This window comes from Candoia aspera, chromosome 1 (assembly GCF_035149785.1).
Source record: "Candoia aspera isolate rCanAsp1 chromosome 1, rCanAsp1.hap2, whole genome shotgun sequence".
NCBI classification, from domain to species: Eukaryota; Metazoa; Chordata; class Lepidosauria; order Squamata; family Boidae; genus Candoia; species Candoia aspera.
This window is the reverse complement of record NC_086153.1, coordinates 261664788-261690113: the sequence shown is the minus strand read 5'-3', so window position 1 is coordinate 261690113 and position 25326 is coordinate 261664788. Positions and strand designations below refer to the sequence as shown.

At 41.4% G+C, this 25326-nt stretch overlaps 1 protein-coding gene across 1 annotated transcript; it reads left to right on the top strand.

Annotated features, from left to right (window-relative positions):
- The first annotated feature begins 568 nt into the window (after positions 1-568).
- On the top strand, positions 569-18110 carry FGF3 (fibroblast growth factor 3). Its single transcript, XM_063289596.1, has 4 exons — positions 569-628; positions 680-845; positions 6625-6728; positions 17778-18110. The coding sequence occupies exons 1-4, from the start codon at positions 569-571 to the stop codon at positions 18108-18110; spliced, it is 663 nt and encodes a 220-aa protein (XP_063145666.1).
- Positions 18111-25326: the final 7216 nt, after the last annotated feature.

The following is a 25326-nucleotide window of genomic DNA, read 5'->3' as shown; positions in this document are numbered from 1 at the left end:
GGGTTTTCTTCCCCGCAACTCGGTCGCAGAACAGTCATTTTCTGCCGAGCGCTTTTCCTCTTTATGCACTGTCGAAATTTCCCCTTCGTCTCTCTTGGTGAATTTAGATGCCCCCGCTTGCCCGCCCCCGCTTTCTCTCCCTCCCTCTCTCGTCCTTCCCGTCCCCCACTCCCTCTCTCTCATTCATGAGTTCGGGAGACCTTGGGACCAGTACCCTGGTCACAACGTCTCCACGCAATTCCAAGAATTGGGACTTCCTCGGCGTCTTTCAATTCACTCAGATCTAAAACAGATTTGGGTCGGGGGGGGGCGGGGGAGGAGGGGGGACGAAATCGACGCTGATTGAAACAAACAAACAAACAAACAGCCTCCCTCGTTTGTCCCCACCCCACCCCCCGCGCAGCGAAAGCCGCAGCGACCAAAGGCGACTAGCCCAGTCGTCCCGACCGGATCCGCCGCGCCTGTGCGACTTCGGCGGGCTGCCTCCACGCCAGCTCAGACCTCTTGAATGGGTCCGGCGGGGCTGTCCTCTGCTCCAAGCTGAGCGCCGCCTCGGCCATCATGCACAATGGTGACAACCTGGCTCGTCCTGCTGAGTCTCTTGCAGGCGCCGGGCTTCCTCGGGCTGGTGGCTGCCGAGCTGCCTCCCCTGGGCTCTGCCTGTGCCCGAGAAGGGCAGGCGTGCGACCCGCGCTGGCGCAGAGATGCCGGCGGGCGCGGCGGCGTTTACGAGCATCTCGGCGGAGCGCCCCGGCGCAGGAAGCTCTACTGCGCCACGAAGTATCACCTTCAGATCCATGCCAACGGCAAAATCAACGGCACCTTGGAGAAGAACAGCGTCTTCAGTGAGTACCTCCGGATGGCTCCTCTCCCGCCCTGCCCGCCTCCTTTGCAGCTGGTCGCTAGGCTAGCCCCTTGCTCCCCGCTCTGAGCATTGAGTCGAAGACCCGGGGCTTCATTGGCCCTGATTTCCGAGGAAATGGCCGGGGAGTATTTCTGCCCTGCCCCGGTGCCAGGGCTGAAACGCCGTTCGTTTATTTCAACCGAAAAGCGACACAAAACGTTGTCGCCTTTCCGTCCAAGGTGCTCAAGGCGCTTTGCAGCCCTCCTTTCGAAGTTCGCGGCAGCCGCTGGATTAGCTTTGTATGAAAGGCTGTTCAGGCCCGGAGTAACGCAAAGTGGATCAGGTTTGTCGGTTGAGGTGATGAGAGATGCCAGTCAAGGCAACTATCTAGCCTAAACCCAGACTGAAGCCACAACAAACGTTTAGAGCCTGGCTGATCCTTTGGGCAAGATCTTGGCTGGATGATTTAACTAGACACAATGCTTTTGTAGCCCAGGAAGTTTTATTGGGGCTGGGAAAAGAAACTTCCTAGGGTTTCAATTCCACTGAAGCATACTGGGGAGAAACAATTGGGAAAGAAATCTTGGAATGAAGGAGCAAATATAAAAGCCCAATTCCTGGAAATAGATTCCCATCACGAAATTTACAACACTTCAAATGATACCCTTCTTGACACCCAGTGAAGGCAAAAGGTGAGGAGAATCTATGTGTCAGGATGGTTGAATCTCCAGATCGGCCTTGCCATGCAGTGAGGAACCTCCTAAACATGACTGACAGCACATGTCCTAACAGCAGAGAAGGCTGTTGTTTAATTCTCACCATATTAATATTGTTTCCCACTTCTGGAGCAGCTAAAAAGGCTTGTAAGTTAGAGGCTGGCTGTTTGTGGACTGGTACAATATAGACCCTCCTTTTACACCCCCAACGAAGCAGACCTAGGCAATTAGGAGCACAGAACACACTAAAATGTTCAACTACTGTAGGGTACCTTTGGAAAGAATCAGATTCATTCACAATTATGTCTGAGATGGTGGGTCTTAGTAGCTTTTGAGTTATCTCCCTCTATTTCTACTCCTCACTTTGGATAGTGACTACTTTGTGGGTGCAAACCTAGGACATAAGGTGAAATAGTCTTTGTGGAATGTGTGTAGGAAAGAAAGAGAGGACAGAAATGGAAAGAGTCTTTCACTGTATCACAACTTTAATGGGTCGGGCAACGCCTAACACCTTGGACCCAAATTCCTCTCACTCCCAATCAGCATGGGAATTGTCAGATCTTATCTGTAGAGCATCAGGTTGGAGATGGCTTGGCTGTTGTGTCTGGGACAAATGAAGCTGAGATCTTTTTTCTCCCCTGTCTTGGATGATGAGAATGGAGGAATAGGAATGATTTTGAAACCAGCCTAAGTTACCCACACAGACCCCAGGCTATTCCTCCAGATGCTTGGCTAGAATGCCAAGAACACAAAGAAAAAGATTTTCAGGTCTTCTTGAAATAGAATATTTTTCAATCTGCCTCTCCCCAGAAGAGGCGAGTAGAGTCTGCTGGGCTTCCTCCTTGTGGTAAGCCTTTCCTTTTTGTCCCTGCTCCTAGAAATCTTTGCACTGCACCTCAGCACCTCTGCTTTTGCATGCTACCCTCTTCATCCCTCTAAGGAGATAGCTCTGCAGTTTGAGGCCTCAGTGAAATACACTACACTCCGGAATTTGCAAGACCAGGATAAGTGAGTGGCTGTCACTTTGTTTCTCTGTCACAGAAGGTGTGATTTCCCATGGCTCTTTAAGGCTTTAGATCCCCTCTTCCCTTTATGACACCAGGCTGGATATGTTGGGGGTGGAGAGTCAGAGTAACCATCCAGAAAGATGTGTAAATAACACATCAAGATGACTTTCACACTTCAGTCTGTTCATCTCATCCTGGTTGTTTGGTTTTCTGTTCCCTCCTTTCCTCCAATTAATCTTGTTTTGTTTGTGTTGGCAAAGTTTGGGTATTTAGGGTAGAGGAAATTATGCACTGTTTAAGGAAATAGCACTTACCAGAGACAAACCAGTTTCAGAAAATGCTGTTCTCCTTTGTGAGGTAGAAATGGCATTCAGAAGTTGGGGTGAATGCACACATCATTCATCCCCTGACGCTTTGGCACCCAAGAATACCAGGCATATACGTATGACAAGCACCAGGGCAGAACTTTCTACCATGCACTTTCATTTCCAGCAGAGCTCTTTAGGTAGATGTTCACCCATCAGTGAAGTATCACTGAAGGCATGATCTAGCTAAAGTTTAAAAAATAATTGCTACCAATTAAAACCAATTGGAATAAAAAGTGTTGCCTCAACTGTTCCAAATGATGAAATGTCGGGATCTGCACATACATCTAGCTTTTAGGGGCATTATACAAAGGTTTCACTTTGGCTGAACAAAGATGCTGTGAGAGGAGAAAATAATACAGCTTTCTAGGACTGACCTTGCAGCAAGCATCCTTGTGTCCCTCTGGGACAGATCTAAATGGAAATGACATACAATGAATGAAAGCATTCTTCCCAAACATTTGGTAGACCAAATCTCATGTGCATATAGGATTCTCTATTATATCACAACCCTGTGTTGATATATGCAAGCTGCACTACAGAAAAGGGTCAGATTGTGTCTGAAAGGCAATGTTTAAGTCTTAACTTCAGCCTTTAAGATGTAGAATAGCTAAATCTTCATCTGGACACTTCCACTTGATCTGTAAGAAAAAGGATCTCATTTGCTAAATGTTTTCAGTTACAGAGATGGAGGAGAATGAGAGATTAGGAGCTATCTCTGGATCTTCTGTGGCCTTATGGATGAATTCACAAATGTAAGCATCCTGACTGCAATCTTAAGTGGCATCTTACTTATCTGAAAGAACCCTGATGGCTCAAACATCAGCTCCATTAACATTTTAAACATAATAAGTTTACATGTTGGCAGTCTACAAATATGGCTTAAAATCCTGATGACTGACTGGGCTGGTGGGACCATGCTGGCAGTCAGTTTCTACCATGAATATCCACCTCTTCTATAGTTATTTGCATGAAACATTCCAGATATAGATAGGAAAGCAGATCTGCTGTCCTTTTGTATATATGTTTGTATGTATGTGTGTGTGTATGCATATCCACATACACACGTTCAATACTGCAGAGCTTCCCTAATCCTATTTGCAACCTCTGTACACTGAATATGGACACTATGTAAATATTTACCTAAATGGATGGTGATCTTGATTTTAATTCATCTACCCCCATTAAGTTGTTTTCAGCTAATCTAAGGTGACCCTCCCATTAAAAAGGTAAATGCTTAGGGACAAAACCTAATCTTCATTTCATATGGGGTTCTGCAGAAAGATTTGCACTTAGAGGGTTAAATAAATAGGCATTGTATGTTCATATCTAAAATGTTGAGGTCTGAAACAGGTGAGAGCCGCATGATGGAGCCGGTAGTCCCCTGCCTATGCATTAACTGTTTCCAAATGTTTAATATGGGAAATAGTCAAAATCCTGTACTGTGCCTCTGTAGCAGGGAGCAAGAGGAAGTTCAGAGCACAATGATTTGGCTTTCCATTGGTTTCAGAGGGACATTATTTGATCGTCACCTGATCTCTTGACGTAACCTTGTGTGAACGTAGGTGTCCACAATGATGTATGAGTTTGAGGCTCAGATGAGGCCTTTCTGTCCCTGGTACTGCCCTACTTCCATGGCTTCTGCCAACAGAGTTATGTCAGTAGCAGGGATATGACTTATATTAAAACCTAGATCACTCCAACCAGTATAAATTGAGGAGGATTATGTTCTGAGTATGTGTTGTTGCCAAGTCATTTTTAAAGTACTAGCACAAAACAGCTCCATTATATATTTCATGTGATTATAAGCTCCATGAGAAGATTGTCTCTTGTTTAAAAAAAATTCAAAGCTTCAGGATAAAAAATGTTGAGTACATGGGATGGTATTAGTGATAACGAATTATTGAAATAGCTGGTGGCATAATCTGAAGTATAAATAGTAAATCTCCTCATACATAATTTCTATGCCATTATTTCCCGCCTATTTTATTTTCTTAGATGTTTGGTTTTTCCACACAAAATTTAAGATTCCATCCCCAAGAAATTCCTATAAATGTAATACGTGCATCTGAACAGGTGTGTAAAAACATATGTCTCCTCATGTGCATTTTTTGAAATGGCATGATTTTTTTAAATGTAGTGTTAGGTGAGCCTTAGACTCTGTGTGTGTGTGTGTGTGTGTGTGAGAGAGAGAGAGAGAGAGAGAGAGAGAGATTGTTATCAGCCTGAATCAATCCACTGCAGGATGTAGGCCTTTTCATGGAAAGTTATGGATCATAATCTCCTATGCTTGTCTACTGCAGGTTGGTAGATATTTTTCAACTTCCCAGTCTAAGGCTGAGAGAGAAAGAGACTGTCCAGCTTCCATCCCTAAGGGAAGACTGGAACCTGGATCTCTCCATTCCTAGTCCAGCACCTTGGTTCCTCTATGTATGAGGAGTGTGTATGTATGCATGTAGATACTGTATATGTCTGTGAATGTACACATATACACATACATGCACACAGGCATGTGCACTAGTTAGAGAGCAAGGATTACCTACAGCTCTGAGAATGCTGTATATGAGTTCCAGACTTCATGTTATTCAGTATAATGTTTAAAATAGCCCTTTGATAAATAGTATGTGCAATTTTGTCCCTCTGGGACTGTCTGTCTTGGTTGTAGGACATTTTCTTTCATGGATTAAAAAAAGTTCCTTTCTCTGAATTGGAGTTAGACAGCCACTTTGTCCTTTTCCCAAGGATACACTGACTTCTAACTGACCGACCCCCTTCCTTGTCCAAGCCCTTAGATGTGGCAGCCTCTTGTCTTCCTCCATTTTGTCCTCCGGAGACCTCAACAAGGGTATTGTCCCAAAATGGGCAGCTTTGTGGTTTGTTTCAATAAGTCAAGCACTCTTGGATCCCTAAGAAAGGCATTAAAGGGGATTTAAAAGTTTTTATAGACATATAGGATTAGGTGAACCTCTAGTTCAATGTCAGATCCTTTCTTTTTTGAAACAGTTCAGTCTCAATCAAATAGCTGTGGATTTACTACTAAGGGTTTGTTTCTAACAATTCCCATCTTATCTTCTTGAGTGTTGTCATTTTCAATCATCCGGATTTGATTATGAATGTAGGAGTAAATGCTGGTATGTTGTGTGGTAGTGTTACTAACCATAATGATTTCCAGATGGAAGTAATATTACTAGCTTGAGAGTCAAGAAAAAACTGGGTTCAAATTCCTGCTCAGTTCAACTTTCAGTCAATAGTAAATTATTCTTTTTTTTCTTGTATTAAAATGGGAGGATGTTTCAACTCTGTTGGGGAGATGGTTGGGATAAAAGGGATATAAAGTACTTTGCATAAAGAAATGCCAATTCTGAAGCTATTGATTAGGATTTAAAATATTGGTCTAATGATGCTCAGAAGGCTAGGCTACCTTATCATTTGAATGCTGGGGAATATTTCACAGAAATAAACAAAAGCTTAAAACTTGTTTAAATATGAAATAGTCCAATGAAATCAAATGGGCTAATTTCTGAATGAACACGTGAGGCTTGATTTCCCTCTGATTTCTTTAACATGTAGTATTTAAAAATTTTTAAATTTGTAAAATAACAACAATACCAATGATTACAAAAAAATCCCAATACTAATATAAAATGAAATGTATGTGAATCATCTAAATCAATCTTACATTTTCCTTTTAGGTATTCTGGAAATAACTGCAGTGGACATTGGGATTGTTGCTATCAAAGGCTGTTTTTCCGGCAGATACCTGGCCATGAACAAAAGAGGCCGACTTTATGCTTCAGTAAGTCTTATTTAAAACGAGGCATCTTAACTATGGCAAGCAAGTTGAAGCATCCTCCACTGGAGTGCCAGTCATTTTCAATGGGGATTTAACTCCATTGTAGTCAAAAGGGCAGAAATACTAGGTGCCTATGGAGGAACATTTGTAGAGAACAAAAATATGTGCTTGGGTTTTATTTGGGGGATTAAGCAGCCAATATTCAGAGACCTCTAGCTGAAACATGACTGTAAGCATGAGGCACACTCATTCTCTTTTCATGCGTGCAGCAGTTCAACAATTCAAATAATCCTACTTGCACATTAAAAACAAAACAAAACATTTATGTTTGGGACACTTTGATTTAGCGATTATAAATAACTGATTTAGGTAAAGGAAATCTAGAATTGATGGTGTGATGAAGAAGCTTTCAAAAAGGAGAGGGAAACACTGCATGGGAGTCCCATTTGCACAAGGTAATTAACGGGTTTTCAAAACATGTAAAGTTGGGATCTAATGCCAGAGATGTGGATCCAAAGGTGCTTACAGACTGAAGGAATGTGTAAATTAAATCCTTTCCCCACCTCTCTGCAAATACATTTTTATTCTTTCAACTGGCATCATGAAGTAGTTCTTTATGCATTGTACATGGTGTTTTATGCTATGCTTCATTCCGCAAATCCCCAGATTTCAAAGATTTCAAAGATATTGCTGTGAAAGCATATTGGAACAGACTGTTAATATACTCTTTACTATTCCATAATAGGATTGATATAGGATATTATTTAACTGAGCCTTTACACAAGCAGAACAGGAACATTTTCTGTCATAAGCCTTGTGCAATTTGTGCCTTGGGGTATTCATTTATTTTCAGCCCCCTCTCCTTTCTTAAAAAATGAAATATAGGAACATAGGCATCAGTTAAAGTGATTGAGGTAATTTATTATTTATTTATTTACTATGTAGATTTATATTCTACCTTTCTAGAATATTTTTATCACTCCACTTGAGACTGGCATCAGGTAGTTTTGCTTCCCAGGTGAATGTTAAAATTGATAGATTAGCTAGCTAAAGCCATCACTGATCAATTACTGGAGGTCAAATCAAAGTAGTTAAATAAGTGGTCTATTTAAACACTGTTATGCCAATAATCACATAATCTTAACAGAAAACAGCTCTAGAAGCAGACTGCAAATAAGCAACAGGAATGCTCTGAATAGTCAGTAAGGGATAAAAGAATCCATTCATTTTGGTTTTTTTAAAAGTAGAAATTAATAATCCAGTAAACACTGAGACATGAAAGATTTTATTAATACATCACCATTTAAGCATTAAAAGCTGTAGAAAGTAAGGAATATGTCCTTGACGGAGATATGCAGGAGCTGTTGCCTAGGCAAAAGGGGCTAAAGCACTTTTTAAGTTCAGAACAATGAGATAATATTTGGAAGCGACTCAGGCAGATGCCCCCCTAACTCACTGAAGTACAAGAAAGAGGAGGAGGTACAGCACAATCAGACTTAAGATTTTGTTATTACAGGTAGTCCTCGCTTACCGACTACCATGTTTAGCAACAGTTCAAAGTTATGATGGTTGAAAAAAACAGATTTGTTCCTCGCATTTATGGCTGTTTCAGCATCCTATGGTAATGTGATCACCATTTGGATGCTTCGCAACTGGCATGCATTTATGACCATCACAGGACGTGATTGCCATTTGCCATTTGCAAGCTTCACAACTAGCTTCCAACAAGCAGAATTAATGGAGAACGTGGAAGTGAAATTGCAAATCATGGTCACATGATGTCTTGCTTAACAACTGTGGTGATTCGCTTAATGACTGAAGCAGAAGTGATGTCATAAATCCAGTGCAGTCACTTGATTTTTCACTTAGTAACCACAGTGCTTAGTGATGGAATTGCCAGTCCCTATTGTGGTCGGTAAGTGAGGACTGTATAGTCAATCTCATCAAAGTAGTTTTAGCCTTCCTGTGGAGTTGATTTCCTGGTCTGGTCTACCTACTAGGGCTGACAAAATTTCTGGTGGACAAATATCTTGACATGACACCTAAATTATACTCACTGGGCATTGGCTTTGGGGCAGGGGGTCAGGTGCCAATTCCTGTCATTCTGGATAATTTATAGTTTCCCTGTTTTCATGGTAAAAGAAGGACTAGACTTCATTAAGGTATTCAGGAAAAGGGTTCTACTCATTTCACAAATAATAGTAAGCAAAACTTCCCCTCCAAAAGTTACACTGTAATATTAATTTTAAAATAGAAAGTTTATATTGGTCTATGACCATAATAAAGAGTGATTGATTGAAAGAGAAAGTTTTCTGCATAAGCAGCATGACTATGTGAACTGCTGTATGTGAACTCTTCCACACAACTCCAAACACTGAACAAAGTTGTGTACAAGTTTACATGTGCAGGTCCTTACAGTACAGGCAACTGGCCTGTGCACATGAATATTTTTCTTTGACATACTGACACAGGTGTGACTTTTGGGAGATCAGGTAAGCTCAGTGCTGCTTGCCTATCAGTGAAACCCTTCCTGAATACTGGAACAGGGCTCTGTTTCTAGGTCTTTGGGAACTATTGCAGAAATGAAGCCTGCAGTGTATAGAGTGCAAGGCCTATCTATAAATGCCTGCTGCTGGGTTTCTAGATTCTAGGCCTTTTCCTCCTGCCTTTTCAAGTCACTGGAAATTTGGCTGTTATCTTCATGGCCTTGAGATTGGGAAGCACCTGCTTACTGTTTATATAATAGTTTTCTCTCAACTGGGAACTGCTGATTTTACCATCTTAACTCCTTATACACCCTCCCTCCTGATTTTCTCCTTCGATTCCCCCATTGCATTTCAAGATATCATACGGTTCTGGTGCCAATCTCTTTCTGATTCTGGTTGGCTAGAGAGTGTTGTATCCTTCCTATTTCCATTTCTTTTTCAAAGCGTTTTTGGTACCTCCATTCTCCTGACTGAAGATACTAGAAAGGTATCTCTTCCTCAGCCGAAATGGATAAGGTCTCCCTTCCTGGCCTCTCAACCCTTCCTTCTCCTGGACAATGTTAAATTTTCTTCTCTTTCACCAGGAACTCCTCCCATTTGTGAACACTCCCTCTCATCTTTAAGTGAAACCGTTTTTGCCTTTCTCACTGATTAATTGTAACAAATGTCTTCCTGTCCCCAAATAGCTCCCCCTTCCTTTAGAATCAGAAATATTGGCAGCATTGATTGGCTAATCAAGAAACTTGGGTGTATAAAAATGAAACTGCCAAAGGAGATGTGGTTTGCATCTGCATAGCCTTTCCGATAATCAAATATTCCAGTCTGCTCTTCCTGTGCTAAGAGCCACCTTGAATTCTTCCTTCTCCCCACTGAATTGGGGTGGGGTGGGCATGAGGCAGAGGTGAATAAGGAGCAATGGAATATTCCAATACCAGGAAGGAATTGTGGAAAACAATATTTATTATCAGCACAGCTGGAAGCTGCAGACAAAAGACCATGGGACTGATTTGTGAAATTATAGGGAATGGGCCAACAAATCTGGCATTCCACTACTGAGAAGGTTGTGTGGAAGGAAGAAATATGTGAGAAAACCAGATGTTGTGTCCAACAGCCATGGAGAGAGCTTCCTGGTGATGTTGATCAGCAGAATGTTTCTGGAGTCCTTGACTTGATCTAGTTGGTCCTTGAGGCACTGAGTGGCATGAAGTTCCTAGAGAAAATGGGAGGCCTATGAAATGGGGAGGGCCATGAAATGTTTGGTAACTAGTATGGGTGATAGCTGCATCACCAGTACATATGTATAGGTGGCCTAAATCAACAACATTTGAGTGGAGGCAGGAAATGAGTTATTATAAGCAAATTCAGCCACAGGTAAAAGTCAAGCCAGTTGTCTCATTGGTAACTTATACAACCACAAAGATATTACTCTAATGTGGCATTTGTTCTCTTTGTTTTACCATCTCACTGTGGAAGATAGTCAGAGGAGTTTTACTTCCAATTTTTTATTTTATTTTATTTATTAATCAAATTTACATACTGCCCATCTCACTATATAAGTGACTTTGGGTGGCTTACAAATAAAAGATCATAAAAACCATTATAAAAATATACAAAGTTAAAAGTGAGAAGCTAAAAGGCGGAGAGAGCATCCTCAAGCCACCAACTACCCTCAGGGCTGCCTACCATTATTGATCCAATAGTTGAAATAAAGCTTTCCAAAAATGTACTGTGGATTGTAAGCCTTTGTCAGAAGTGAGATTATTCTCATGGTTTCAGAAAATTTGAAGATATCTAAAGGATGGAGCATGGTCACAGCATGGAATAAAATAAGCCCTTTTAGAGTAGTGATTGGGTCTCACCAAAATAGCATCCAGCCCATTGTAGGTTAGTTATAAAGTCCAAGGAAACTACTTTCCAAGGTCCTAGAAAAGAGAGGGGAGGAAGTAACAGTGTAAAACATATAGTTATTCTAGCACAATGTTCTGTTTTTCCAATAAAAATGGAGGAGGGAGAGGACAGGGCTTCTGATGAAGGTCTGAGCCTGCACATGTAGTCCCATTCTTACTGTGTATGGACTTATCAAAGTCAGGGAAGGAATCTCCATTCCTGCCCCAAGATTTTTGGAAGGCAAGTCAAATCTGTGGTAAATATTGGCAAAGGACCAAGCAGAATGGATTCTACCTTAGCTGGATCCATCTTAATTCCTTTCAAAGACATAGTAGTCACTTCCCACATAGTCCAATAAAGGCAGATCAAAGAAACACTTATCTAGCTTAGTATTAGGGACTCTAATGAGAAAGATATTGAAGAACTACTTGAACTTGATCAATGTGGAGAGAGGGATCCTCCAAGTGAACCAATACACGCTCCAGATACATAGCTAGAAACATGTCCAAAAAAATCATGAAAAAAGGATTGATAAATTGCATGAAGAGCAATAGGGTAGTGACCAATTAAAAAAAATACTATTCAAACTTGCAGTAATAAGAATCCAAGGCAGTTAAATGTTCTTTCATGCAAATCACATTCTGAGTTCCCCGAGATCCAGTTTGGTAATAATTAATATCTTTTGCAGCCATTCCAAGAGTTCAGAAATGAGGGGAAGAAAGTAGTGATCCATAATGGTTACAGAGTTTGAAGGCTTGTAATCATGGATTACAGGTAGGAAGCTAGCATTCTTAACAAGAAAAGAGCATTGGTGGGGGAGGAGGAGGGGTGGATAAAGCCCTTCCGTAAATTCTCATCCATACGTTCTTTTCGATAGACCAACTCTGATTTAATATTGGGACATTACAGAAAACTGAGCTCCAGGAAGATAGTTGACAGTGCAGTCACAAAATTGACCTGGCACAGAGTTCATGCTCTCTCCTTTCCACACTCATCAGCGTCTGCACATTTGGCAGGGAAGGAAGGAAGGAAGGAACTTCTTGTGTGGGATGGTGAGGATGGTGGGGTTGAAGTCCTTCAGGCTGTGAGTCTTGCATGCTGATGAATCAAAGCTGATGTTTCCCTGGTTCCAGTGAATATGTGGATTTTGAGTCTGAAGCCATTCAATTCCCAAGCCTATTGGAAAATGTAGCAAGGATGCTAAATAAAATTGAAGGGACTCCTGATGATTCCTGATGGTGATTGGTAGAGATACTCCTGTGAGAGTAGGAGTAGGCAGATCCTGCTGTCAGATTTCGTTCTGATGCATGCATGCGCCCACACTAATATGCATGACATATACGGATGCATATGAAGATACAAATGCAGATGCAGAGGCTCACATATAAAGTCTTCCTGCTGATATGAAGAAAAAAAAAACAGCAGCTCCCTCTTTGCCTAAACGGATGAGACCATTCCAGATCAGTCTTATTCCATTCAGTGGAAGGTCTAAAACATCTATCTATCTATCTATCTATCTATCTATCTATCTATCTATCTATCTATCTATCTATCTATCTATCATCTATCCATCCATCCATCCATCCATCCATCCAATTTGTCCCTGCCCATCTCCTCCCTTCGGGGGACTCTGGGCAGTTCAGCACAATGTGTGGCAGTTGTCGTTGTTTATTCGTTTAGTTGCTTCCAACTCTTCATGACTTCATGGACCAGCCCACGCCAGAGCTTCCTGTCGGTCGTCAACACCCCCAGCTCCCCCAGGGACGAGTCTGTCACCTCTATCATCCATCCACCTTGCCCATGGTTGGCCCCTCTTCCTTTTGCCTTCCACTCTCCCTAGCATCAGCATCTTCTCCAGGGTGTCCTGTCTTCTCATTATGTGACCAAAGTATTTCAGTTTTGCCTTTAATATCATTCCCTCAAATGAGCAGTCTGGCTTTATTTCCTGGAGTGTGGACTGGTTTGATCTTCTTGCAGTCCAAGGCACTCTCAGAATTTTCCTCCAACACCACAGTTCCAAAGAATCTATCTTCCTTCTCTCAGCCTTCCTTATGGTCCAGCTCTCGCAGCCATATGTTACTACGGGGAAGACCATTGCTTTAACTATGCGGACCTTTGTTGTCAGTGTGATGTCTCTGCTCTTAACTATTTTATCGAGTTTTGTCATCACTCTTCTTCCAAGGATTAAGCGTCTTCTGATTTCCTGACTGCAGTCAGCATCTGCAGTAATCTTCGCACCTAGAAATACAAAGTCTTTCACTGCCTCTACATTTTCTCCCTCTATTTGCCAGTTATCAATCAAGCTGGTTGCCATAATCTTGGTTTTTTTGAGGTTTAGCTGCAAGCCAGCTTTTGCACTTTCTTCTTTCATCTTCATCATAAGGCTCCTCAGTTCCCCTTCGCTTTCAGCCATCAAAGAGGTATCATCTGCATATCTGAGATTGTTAATATTTCTTCCAGCAATTTTAACTCCAGCCTTGGATTCCTCAAGCCCAGCATGTCGCATGATGTGTTCTGCGTACAAGCTGAATAGGTAGGGTGAGAGTATACAGCCCTGCCGTACTCCTTTCCCAATCTTAAACCAGTCCGTTGTTCCGTGGTCTGTTCTTACTGTTGCTACTTGGTCGTTATACAGATTCTTCAGGAGGCAGACAAGATGACTTGGTATCCCCATACCACTAAGAACTTGCCACAATTTGTTCTGGTCCACACAGTCAAAGGCTGTAGAATAGTCAATAAAACAGAAATAGATGTTTTTCTGAAACTCCCTGGCTTTTTCCATTTTCCATCGGATATTGGCAATTTGGTCCCTAGTTCCTCTGCCTTTTCTAAACCCAGCTTGTACATCTGGCAATTCTCGCTCCATGAATTGCTGAAGTCTACCTTGCAGGATCTTGAGCATTACCTTACTGGCATGTGAAATGAGTGCCACTGTTCGATAGTTTGAACAGTCTTTAGTGTTCCCCTTTTTTGGTATGGGGATATAAGTTGATTTTTTCCAATCTGATGGCCATTCTTGTGTTTTCCAAATTTGCTGACATATAGCATGCGTTACCTTGACAGCATCATCTTGCAAGATTTTGAACAGTTCAGCTGGGATGCCGTCGTCTCCTGCTGCCTTGTTATTAGCAATGCTTCTTAAGGCCCATTCAACCTCACTCTTCAGGATGTCTGGCTCTAGCTCACTGACCACACCGTCAAAGCTATCCCCGATATTGTTATCCTTCCTATACAGGTCTTCTGTATATTCTTGTCACCTTTTCTTGATCTCTTCTTCTTCTGTTAGGTCCTTGCCATCTTTGTTTTTGATCATGCCCATTTTTGCCTTGAATTTACCTCCGATGTTTCTAATTTTCTGGAAGAGGTCTCTTGTCCTTCCTATTCTATTGTCTTCTTCCACTTCCACGCATTGCTTGTTTAAAAACAATTCCTTATGTGTGGCAGTAGAAACTGGTATGTTGTAGTGGTTCAAGTACTGGACTAGCAGCAAGAGACCTGGTTTCTAGTCAGCCCCCAGCCATGAAAACTGACTTTGTGACTTTGCTGTTTCCCAGTCCAATCTACCTTACAAGGATAATGGGAAGAGGCAGCACTTGAACTTCTGAGGGAAAGGCTGGGTATAAGTCTAAAACACAAGCAAGTAAATAAATAAATTACTTACGATGTATCATGGCAACCATTAATTTAACAGGGAGGCCTTGGTATAGGCACTGAAAGTCCTAAAACAATATATTTTGGGGATACAACATTACTTTGAGGCCTACTTAGCTCAATTAAGAAACTATTGGATATATGTGACAGGGGATACATCAACACATTCTTATTTAATCTGAAATATCTAATGTAGAAACGTGCTCAGAATCCTCATAGGTCCCCCACTCCTGATATCACATCACATCACAAATAATAAAATAAACAATGAATGACTGTATGTGAAATTATTTCATCTGCTTTTCTAAACATCTCTGCACTAGTGATATGCTTATGCAATACGCTTTCAAGCAATGAGCTTTGCAGCCCTGATTTTACAAGCCAATTTACTCCATCTGCTGGGCTAATTGAGAATTCCCTATAGTTTTTTTTTTAATTGTATCATTCCAGATTAGTAGCAATTATATTTAGAAACGTGGAAAACTTAGAACTGCAAAATTTAGGAATAAAATGTGGGGACTGCAAAGTAAGTGAAGGAATGCATCTGTAAGAAATTGGCATGAAAAATAGGTCCATAGATACCTCCCACTGAAGTCAGTAGATTTTAAGTACTTAACTGTATACCTCTACCATCCTTGGTTTTGATGGAATGGAAGCAAGGCTAAAATTTGCTAGTTTATTTACAATATACAGTATTAGAACTTTATTTTATTTTTGTTAAGTAACACAATCTTTTACTTCAGTGCTGCAATGATGGCTGGGAATTAGGATGCATGGAACTTTGAACACATCTACAAGATACCAGTTTAAAGAAAAGTGAACTACGCTTTCACTAGTATAGAAAAAAAGTATTGTCAGAACATTTAACCAGGGATCACCAAACATTTTTTTTTTTTAAATTACCTCATTTAGGAGATGCACAAGGGCCCACCAATTCCTGGCCAATAAAATTATCCGTTTCAGCAGAGGATAGTAGTAGGACATGTAGTTAATTTCTGAAAACATATCCTGCCATGTTTTCATGGCTTGCTCTTCATTGTCAAGCTGTGGTGCTTCAAACTGACAGATACCCTATAGAATCTGGAATTTTCCCCTTCAATCATATTTCCCTTTTGTCACAAGCCAATGTTTGTTCTCAGAATATTAAGGATTATGTGAGAAAGAAGGGGAAGCAATCAACTATCCAATTGGTCCATATCTTTCACAGCTATAGATTGCCCTAGGAGAAGGGGATGATCTGGACCCTTTTCAATCATGGTTCGGGCCTGGGCATGGGACAAAGACAGCATTAGTTGCTCTAAGATTATGATTGTTGATAAGAGATAAATGGGGGTTGTGCACCACTCCTGGTCTTATCAGCCCTCTCAGCAGCCTTCAGTACCATTGATCACCGTATCCTGTACCACCTGTAAGAATTGGGTGTTGGGGGCCCTGTTTCGAAGAAGTTCTACTCCTTCCTTAGTAGTGGTTTGGTTGGTGCTGGTGGTAGAGACTAAGCCAGTGACCACTCCCTTGCCTCATGGTTAGTTCTTTCTCCAGTACTATTCAACAACTGTCTGAAGCTACTGGGAGAGGTCACAAATCAGTTTGGGGTATGGTATCATCAGTATGCTACCCTGGGGCAGGCTGAAGATGCTGATGATATCTTGTCCCAGTGCCTTGGTCTGGAATGGACAGGCTAAATTTGAACCAAACTCGACCAAGTTCTTGCCTGTGCATTGTGACTCTCTGTCAGCAGCTAGTGTTGTCTCTAGATGAAGCAGCCCTGATCCTGAAGGAGCAAGTCTGTAACTTAGGGTTTCTTCTGGATTCATGGCTACTGCTGGTTAGGCAGGTGGAGGCCATGGCCAAAGGCCCTGGCCAACTGTGATTGGTGCACCAGTTGCAGTGCAACCTGAAGTGGGAGCTACACTTCACTGAAGTGCAACACTGAAGAGGGAGCTACAGTAATTCATGCCCTGATCACTTAGACTACCGCAATATGCTATACTTGGGGCTCAGAAGACCATCTGGAAGCAACAGTTGGTTCAAATGCAGTGGTCCACCAGTTAGGTGGCACACATCACAAGGAATGAATTACACCTGTGTTTTGGGTCCTCCATAGGCTTCCAGTACCCTTCCAGGTACAAAGTACTGGTTTTGACCTATAAAATCCTATAAGGCTTGGCATCAAGGTATCTCCAAGACCACATTCTCCAATTGTAATGGCCTGGCTGATTCAATTGTCCTGGGAGGACCTATTGGTGGTCCCCCACTTCTGTGAAGTAAGCTGGGTGTGGGTGGGGGGGAGGCGGGTTGAAACATGAAGGGTGTTCCATTTCTGTGGCAGAACCTGCTTTCTGGAACAGCCTTCCAGTTGAGATTATACTGGTCCCTTGGTTGGTTGTTTTGGAAGATGTCAAAAACACAGCTCTTCCAAAGAGATTTTGTGGACTTAGCAGTTAGCATCTGAGCTTCTGTCTGGGCTGGTTTGGTTTTGGTTATGAGATTGTTATTTATAAGTGTTTATATTTATTCTGGAAATTATGTTATGTATACTTGTCTGTTAACCACCAGGAGTCCTAGTACTGTAGATTATAGTGGATTACAAGTCAAATAAATAAATAAATACCATGCAGGTTGCAAGAGTATTCTGCCAAAGTGGTCTTCTCCAGTAGTGGCAGACAGACACTCCTACTTTTCATTCTATGTCTGAAAGTGCTCATATAAAGCTGGGGGAAGTATGATCAATCACAGGATAGACTCTAATAAACTTCTTTGCTTTCATCCTCTCATAGTCACTGTTAACATCACATAGAAAAGGGTAGTCTGACTAGTGTTCTTTGCTTTGTTTGATATGTAAGAACAGGAGATATCATTGGACATCAGAACTCCTTTATAAATAGAATTTTTGATGCATGGAAGTCCCTTTTATGTTGGGCCTCAATCAAAGTTTTCCCAAGGACAGATGCAATGAGCTTTGTATCTTGCAGTTGCTAGTGTTGCTTTTTAGTTTTTGTAAGTGGTGGCTTTTGTTCTTATTTTTCAGGAAACCTACAATGCAGAATGTGAGTTTGTGGAAAGGATCCATGAGTTGGGCTACAATACCTATGCATCCCGCTTGTATCGGACTGTGCCCAATGGTACTAGCAGCAAACGCAAAGCTAGTGCAGAGAGACTCTGGTATGTCTCAATCAATGGGAAAGGACGACCCAGAAGGAGCTTCAAAACCCGTAGGACCCAGAAATCATCTCTCTTTTTGCCTAGGGTGCTGGATAACAAAGACCATGACATGGTCCAACTATTCCATACAAATGCTAAGTACAGAGAAAGTCTATTGAAGCCACTGAGTAAGAACCAGAGAAGAAGGAGAGGACACTAGTAAACATTCTGCAGGTGGGGAAAATATGATGGAAACTGAAGGCAAAAAAGACAAAAAGACTATTCTATGAATATCATTGGCTAAATCATGTGGACTCAGTAACAAATGATTCCATGTATATGTATATATACACACCCAAATATACTTGCTAATAGATGGTTTAGAACTGTATCCCATTGCTAAGAATATATAATAAATTAAAGCATGCTTGCATGTATGTTATAATGATGAAACAATGACTTTGAGTATTCTTTGTCAGTTTCTTAAAACCGTTTTACGCCCTGGGAGCATTTCAGCCTAGTCCATAATAAGGCTGTCACTTTACATTAATTAGGTAAAGGTAAAGGTTTCCCTTGACGTAAAGTCCAGTCGAATCCGACTCTAGGGGGCGGTGCTCATCTCCGTTTCTAAGCCATGGAGCCGGCGTTGTCATAGACACTTCCGGGTCATGTGGCCAGCATGATGACTCGGAACGCCGTTACCTTCCCGCCGAAGCGGTACCTATTGATCTACTCACATTTGCATGTTTTCGAACTGCTAGGTGAGCAGGAGCTGGGACGAGCAACGGGAGCTCACCCCGCCACGCGGTTTCGAACCGCCGACCTTCCGATCGGCAGTTCAGCGGTTTAACCCGCAGCGCCACCGCGTCCCTTACATTAATTAGCTTTTAATTAATTATGCTTATGCAAAAGCTGCATGTGAGAAAACAGTCATTTTAGAAGAAAAAACCTTTTGATTTGTATGGTATGTGTCTCCATCATGGCATGCTCTCTAGTGAGATGTTTGCCCTTTGTATTTTTTTTAATTTATAAAAATAATACTTTAAAGTATGTTGCCCAGTTGGGAATCTCTTTTAAGTAATTTTTGAATAAATTCATATATCTTATTAATAATTAAAGGTTGCAGCCTGGATTTGAGATGAAAACATTACATGTTCTTTTCTTTCTCAGTTATAAACAGTTAGAGGAAGACTGGCTTTATTACATAAACTCTAATTTATTTTTTCTTTTTCTTTTCATTTTACTGAACAGTAAGGTATCAAATACCATGTATTACTCTTTATACTAAGATGAGATATTAAGTAGAGGAACATTTTGATATTGCAAGAGAGAGTTACTAAGATTTTGAGTGTTTTTTTAAAGATATTTTGCTTGACCAAAATTTGAACATACATTTTCCTTACTTCATGGGCTTATGCAAAGCTTAAGAAAGTGTAGAAAACATTGTTTAAAATATTGATTCAGGAGAACAAGTAAACAAAATAATTAAACACCTTATATTGAATGAAGACTTTGTTACTCCTCATAAGTAGGAGTCCGTTTTGCTTTGTTGTTGTTTATTCGTTTAGTCGCTTCCAAACCTTCATGACTTCATGGACCAGCCCACGCCAGAGCTTCCTGTCGGTCGTCAACACCCCCAGCTCCCCCAGGGACGAGTCCGTCACCTCTAGAATATCATCCATCATCTTGCCCTTGGCCGGCCCCTCTTCCTTTTGCCTTCCACTCTCCCCAGCATCAGCATCTTCTCCAGGGTGTCCTGCATTCTCATTAAGTGGCCGAAGTATTTCAGTTTTGCCTTTAATATCATTCCCTCAAGTGAGCAGTCTGGCTTTATTTCCTGGAGGATGGACTGGTTTGATCTTCTTGCAGTCCAAGGCACTCTCAGAATTTTCCTCCAACACCACAGTTCAAAAGCATTTATCTTCCTTCTCTCAGCCTTTCTTATGGTCCAGCTCTCGCAGCCATATGTTACTACGGGGAACACCATTGCTTTAACGATGCGGACCTTTGTTGTCAGTGTGATGTCTCTGCTCTTAACTATTTTATCAAGATTTGTCATTGCTCTTCTCCCAAGGATTAAGCGTCTTCTGATTTCCTGACAGCAGTCAGCATCTGCAGTAATCTTCGCACCTAGAAATACAAAGTCTTTCACTGCTTCTACATTTTCTCCCTCTATTTGCCAGTTATCAATCAAGCTGGTTGCCATAATCTTAGTTTTTTTGAGGTTTAGCTGCAAGCCAGCTTTTGCACTTTCTTCTTTCACCTTCATCATAAGGCTCTTCAGTTCCTCTTTGCTTTCAGCCATCAAAGTGGTATCATCTGCATATCTGAGATTGTTAATGTTTCCTCCAGTGATTTTAACTCTAGTCTTGGATTCCTCAAGCCCAGCATGTCGCATGATGTGTTCTGCGTACAAGCTGAATAGGTAGGGTGAGAGTATACAGCCCTGCCGTACTCCTTTCCCAATCTTAAACTAGTCCGTTGTTCCGTGGTCTGTTCTTACTGTTGCTACTTGGTCGTTATACAGATTCTTCAGGAGGCAGACAAGATGACTTGGTATCCCCATACCACTAAGAACTTGCCACAATTTGTTCTGGTCCACACAGTCAAAGGCTTTAGAATAGTCAATAAAACAGAAATAGATGTTTTTCTGAAACTCCCTGGCTTTTTCCATTATCCAGCGGATATTGGCAATTTGGTCCCTAGTTCCTCTGCCTTTTCTAAACCCAGCTTGTACATCTGGCAATTCTCGCTCCATGAATTGCTGAAGTCTACCTTGCAGGATCTTGAGCATTACCTTACTGGCATGTGAAATGAGTGCCACTGTTCGATAGTTTGAACAGTCTTTAGTGTTTCCCTTTTTTGGTATGGGGATATAAGTTGATTTTTTCCAATCTGATGGCCATTCTTGTGTTTTCCTGATTTGCTGGCATATAGCATGCATTACCTTGACAGCATCATCTTGCAAGATTTTGAACAGTTCAGCTGGGATGCCGTCGTCTCCTGCTGCCTTGTTATTAGCAATGCTTCTTAAGGCCCATTCAACCTCACTCTTCAGGATGTCTGGCTCTAGCTCACTGACCACACCGTCAAAGCTATCCCCGATATTGTTATCCTTCCTATACAGGTCTTCTGTATATTCTTGCCACCCTTTCTTGATCTCTTCTTCTTCTGTTAGGTCCTTGCCATCTTTGTTTTTGATCATGCCCATTTTTGCCTGGAATTTACCTCCAATGTTTCTAATTTTCTGGAAGAGGTCTCTTGTCCTTCCTATTCTATTGTCTTCTTCCACTTCCGTGCATTGCTTGTTTAAAAATAATTCCTTATCTCTTCTGGCTAACCTCTGGAATTTTGCATTTAATTGGGCATATCTCCCCCTATCACTGTTGCCTTTTGCTTTCCTTCTTTCTTGGGCTACTTCTAGTGTCTCAGCAGACAGCCATTTTGCCTTCTTGGTTTTCTCTTTCTTTGGGATGTATTTTGTTGCTGCCTCCTGAACAATGTTGTGAACTTCTGTCCATAGTTCTTCCGGGACCCTATCTACTAAGTCCAGTCCCTTAAATGTATTCTTCACCTCCACTGCATATTCCTTAGGAATATTAGTGAGCTCATATCTAGCTGATCTGTGGGTCTTCCCTAATCTCTTGAGTCTGATCCTAAATTGTTCAAGAAGAAGTTTGTGATCTCAACTACAGTCAGCTCCAGGTCTTGTTTTTACCGACTGTATAGATGTCCGCCACCTTTGGTTGCAAAGGATGTAGTCAATCTGATTTCAGTGTTGTCCATCTGGTGAAGTCCATGTATAAAGCCGTCTCTTAGGTTGCTTGAAGAGAGTGTTTGTTATGCAGAGTGAGTTGTCTTGGCAGAATTCTATCAGCCTATGTCCTGCTTCATTTTGTTCTCCCAGGCCATGCTTACCTGTAATTCCAGGTGTCATTTGACTGCCCACCTTAGCATTCCAGTCTCCTGTGATGAAAATAACATCTCTTTTAGGCGTGTTGTCCAGTAGGTGCTGCAGATCCTCATAGAACTGTTCTACTTCAGCTCTTCAGCATCTGTGGTCGGGGCGTATATTTGGATCACTGTGATGTTAGATGGCTTGTGCTGAATTCGAATTGAGATCATTCTATCGTTTTTTGGATTGTATCCAAGCACTGCTTTAGCCACTTTACTATTAATTATGAAGGCTACTCCATTTCTTCTGTGGTCCTCTTGTCCACAGTAGTAGATCTGGTGGTCATTTGATGTGAAGTGGCCCATTCCAGTCCATTTCAGTTCACTGATGCCCAAAATGTCTATCTTTAATCTTGACATCTCACCAGTAACCACATCCAATTTGCCCTGGCTCATAGATCTGACATTCCAGGTTCCAATGGTGTGTTGATCCTTAGAACATCAGATTCACCGTTCACCACCAGCACCGTCGGCCGCTAGCCGTCCTTTCGGCTTTGAGCTAGCTGCGTCATCACGTCTGGGGCTAGTTGAACTCATCCTCTGTTCCTCCCCAGTAGCATTTTGACCATCTTCCGACCTGGGGGCCTTATCTTCCGATGGTATACCGACATATCTCTGGTTGTACTGATCCATTTAGTTTTCACGGCAAGAATACTGGGGTGGGTTGCCATTACCTTCCCCAGGGATTGCATTTAGTCTGACCTCTCTGTCATGACCTTCCTGTCTTGGGTGGCCCTTCACGGTTTAGCTCATGGCATCATTGAGGTGCTCAAGCTCCAGCACCACGACAAGGTAACGATCCTTTGCTGATGTTTTGCTACAACCTCCCAAAATTTTGGCATTGGTGATGGGGAATCTCTGGAAACAGATGGGAAATAATTCCAATGGAAGGAGAGGAGATATTAGTAAAAGTCAGATCTATTGCCCTTTCTGTAGGTGGCTTCCTCATAGATAACCTTTTCTCAAATCCTGCTTGTGACACATGTGAATATTTTTAATATGGGATTGTATATGAAATGAAAGCAAATGCAACATTAGTCTCTGTGGGGTTTTCTTTTGTAACATTGAACCATTCAGTAGAAACAACCTGCTGAAGTAACTTTTATGAAAGTTTTATTTCCTCCATAGCACCATTGAAAGTGTTTTGGGTCTTCAGATACCGAATTTTGATGTTACAATTTTTTTCTAGGGCAATTAATTTCTTTGAACACATACAAATAATATTTAAATCCTCTGGATTATCAATGTTGGTTGGGTTGTTCATGCTGTCTTCACACAAACCCTTGCTGAGATAATGCATGTAAGGAGATTGAGAAGCAGCTTGGCAATAATTTTCAATAGTATCAATGACAAATGTTTTGTTTAATCACTAAACTAATGCTGACAGTATACTTAACAGTGTAGGGAGCTATTCATTTTATTCATGCATCATCTAATGTCCACAGAGTTGTTGCAAAAGATTTCTGGGATTAATAGATGAAGGTTAAGAAAAGAGCCCATCCCTAAAGTAAAAAAATTGTAGCCCCACTCGCACCACAAAATACATTTATCGTCTCAGAGAAGGTAGACATTTTTTTCAGATATTCTTCATGGAAAGTTTGGTGAGGCAAGAAGCAGGGCTGTGCATGACACACAACCTTCAAAACTAGATTGCTTTCCTCAACTGTGGAGAGGCATATTCTCCTCTTGCCAGTACTGAAGTAAGTTTCAGTTGCCTATCTAGTTGGCCTCTCTACATCTGGATGTATGTGGGAAGAAGGAATCTTGCAGTTTTGCTTCAGGAACTGACGTGCCTTTCACTAACCCTGGGAACTTGGTGCTGATGACACAGCCACATGTATTTGGCAGAAAGAAACTTCTAGAAAACATAGCTCTTGGTTGAAGATCTGGATCATCTGAATTGTCTGGTCAGGCACCACTTGGAGTACTATGTCCAGTTCAGTACCACAATCCAAAAAGGACAGCGATAAATTGGGGCTGCAGTCCATACTCACTGGCCACACTCCTGCTTTGAACTGAGCTGACGTTATATTATTCAGAGTCCTACTAAACTAAATAGTCAAATGTATATTTAAAACTTTGGGCAAAATTTTCATCTGTAAACCACAACTATACACATCAAGTTCTATTAAAAAGGAATCTGTAGGAAGTTTTCAATACAATTGGAGCTAAGATATAAATTCATATCCCCCACCCCCCACCTCCGTGTTTGGACAAGCTGCCTTTCTGGAAAGGCCAGAGCATGATTCTTTCAGGGTTGTGGTTTTGCCTGTGCCTACAAAGCCTGATCCCTGTTCAAATGCACTCTGAGTTTTCCTTCCTCCTGTGCCCGTACAAGTAAGAAAATGTGGATTTTGGGCTTAGTTGTAACATGTGTGACAATTTAACAACCAATTCTCGTGAACTGGACTGAACTGGCTAGATAACATTGCGGGCTTAGATGGCAAATGGTTATTAACCTTTCCAGCATTCTTACCCTGGAAAACTCTAGTTCCCAATGTTTCTGCTGTAATTGGACTCCAGCACTAGACTGGCTGCTGCCCCAATTTCAGCATCAAAGCTAAGACTATGCACAGCTCCAGTGTAACCCTGATGCTATCTCAAATGATTGGTGTCTGTTGGATCTGATATAGAGTCAAGGACAGAGGCATCAAGGAAAATTGATAAATCAGGCAAGTTTCACTATTCAGCCCATTTAGTTCATCTGCCCACTTTATCAGAAGGAACAGGAAAACTGAAACTAAAATGTTACTGATCTTCAAATGAATATCAGGATCTCATAGCCACCTGAATTGTCTGATTTCTGGATTTCAGAAATAGTGTGGTTCCAAAGAAATATAGCCATAACAAAACAAAATTAGATTGGGTTTAAGAAGGAAGCAATTTTATGCTTTCCACTCCACCCATTTATTTCCTCCGTCTTTCTTTTCTTTTTTTTCCCACTAGTAAAATCCCTTCTATATACACAGAAGTATTAGATGCTTTAAAAAAAAGGAAAAGAAAGAAAGGCTATTTTAAATAGGCCTTTGAAGATTTCAGTAAAGCTCAAGTTCAAATGTCTCCTGTTTCCTTTTGGAAGATCTGAAGGATTTGGGAAGGTGAACAAGCAAAGCTATAATTAAAGAACAGTTGATGTTAACTATCCCCTCCTGGTAGCATTCTAAAGCTACCTCCAAATATAGATGGCAAAAGAAAACTTCATCCCATTTTAGTTTTGCCATAGTTCAGATGCCTCTATGGCAGAGCAGAAAGAAAGCTCTTCAAAAACCTTGAGTGCCTGGACATACAGAAACTATTTTTTCAGAGGTTGGCTATTGTTGTATTCTCTCTTCCAGGATTCCTAATACACACTCCAGGGTAAGTTGTAACCTAATACTATTGCATAACCATTTCAGACATAATCACTCTCATAGTTCTCCATTCTGTCCCTTTTCCACTCTTCTCTTAAGTCCTTCCTCCTCCTTTCTTCTGGGCTTCATAGT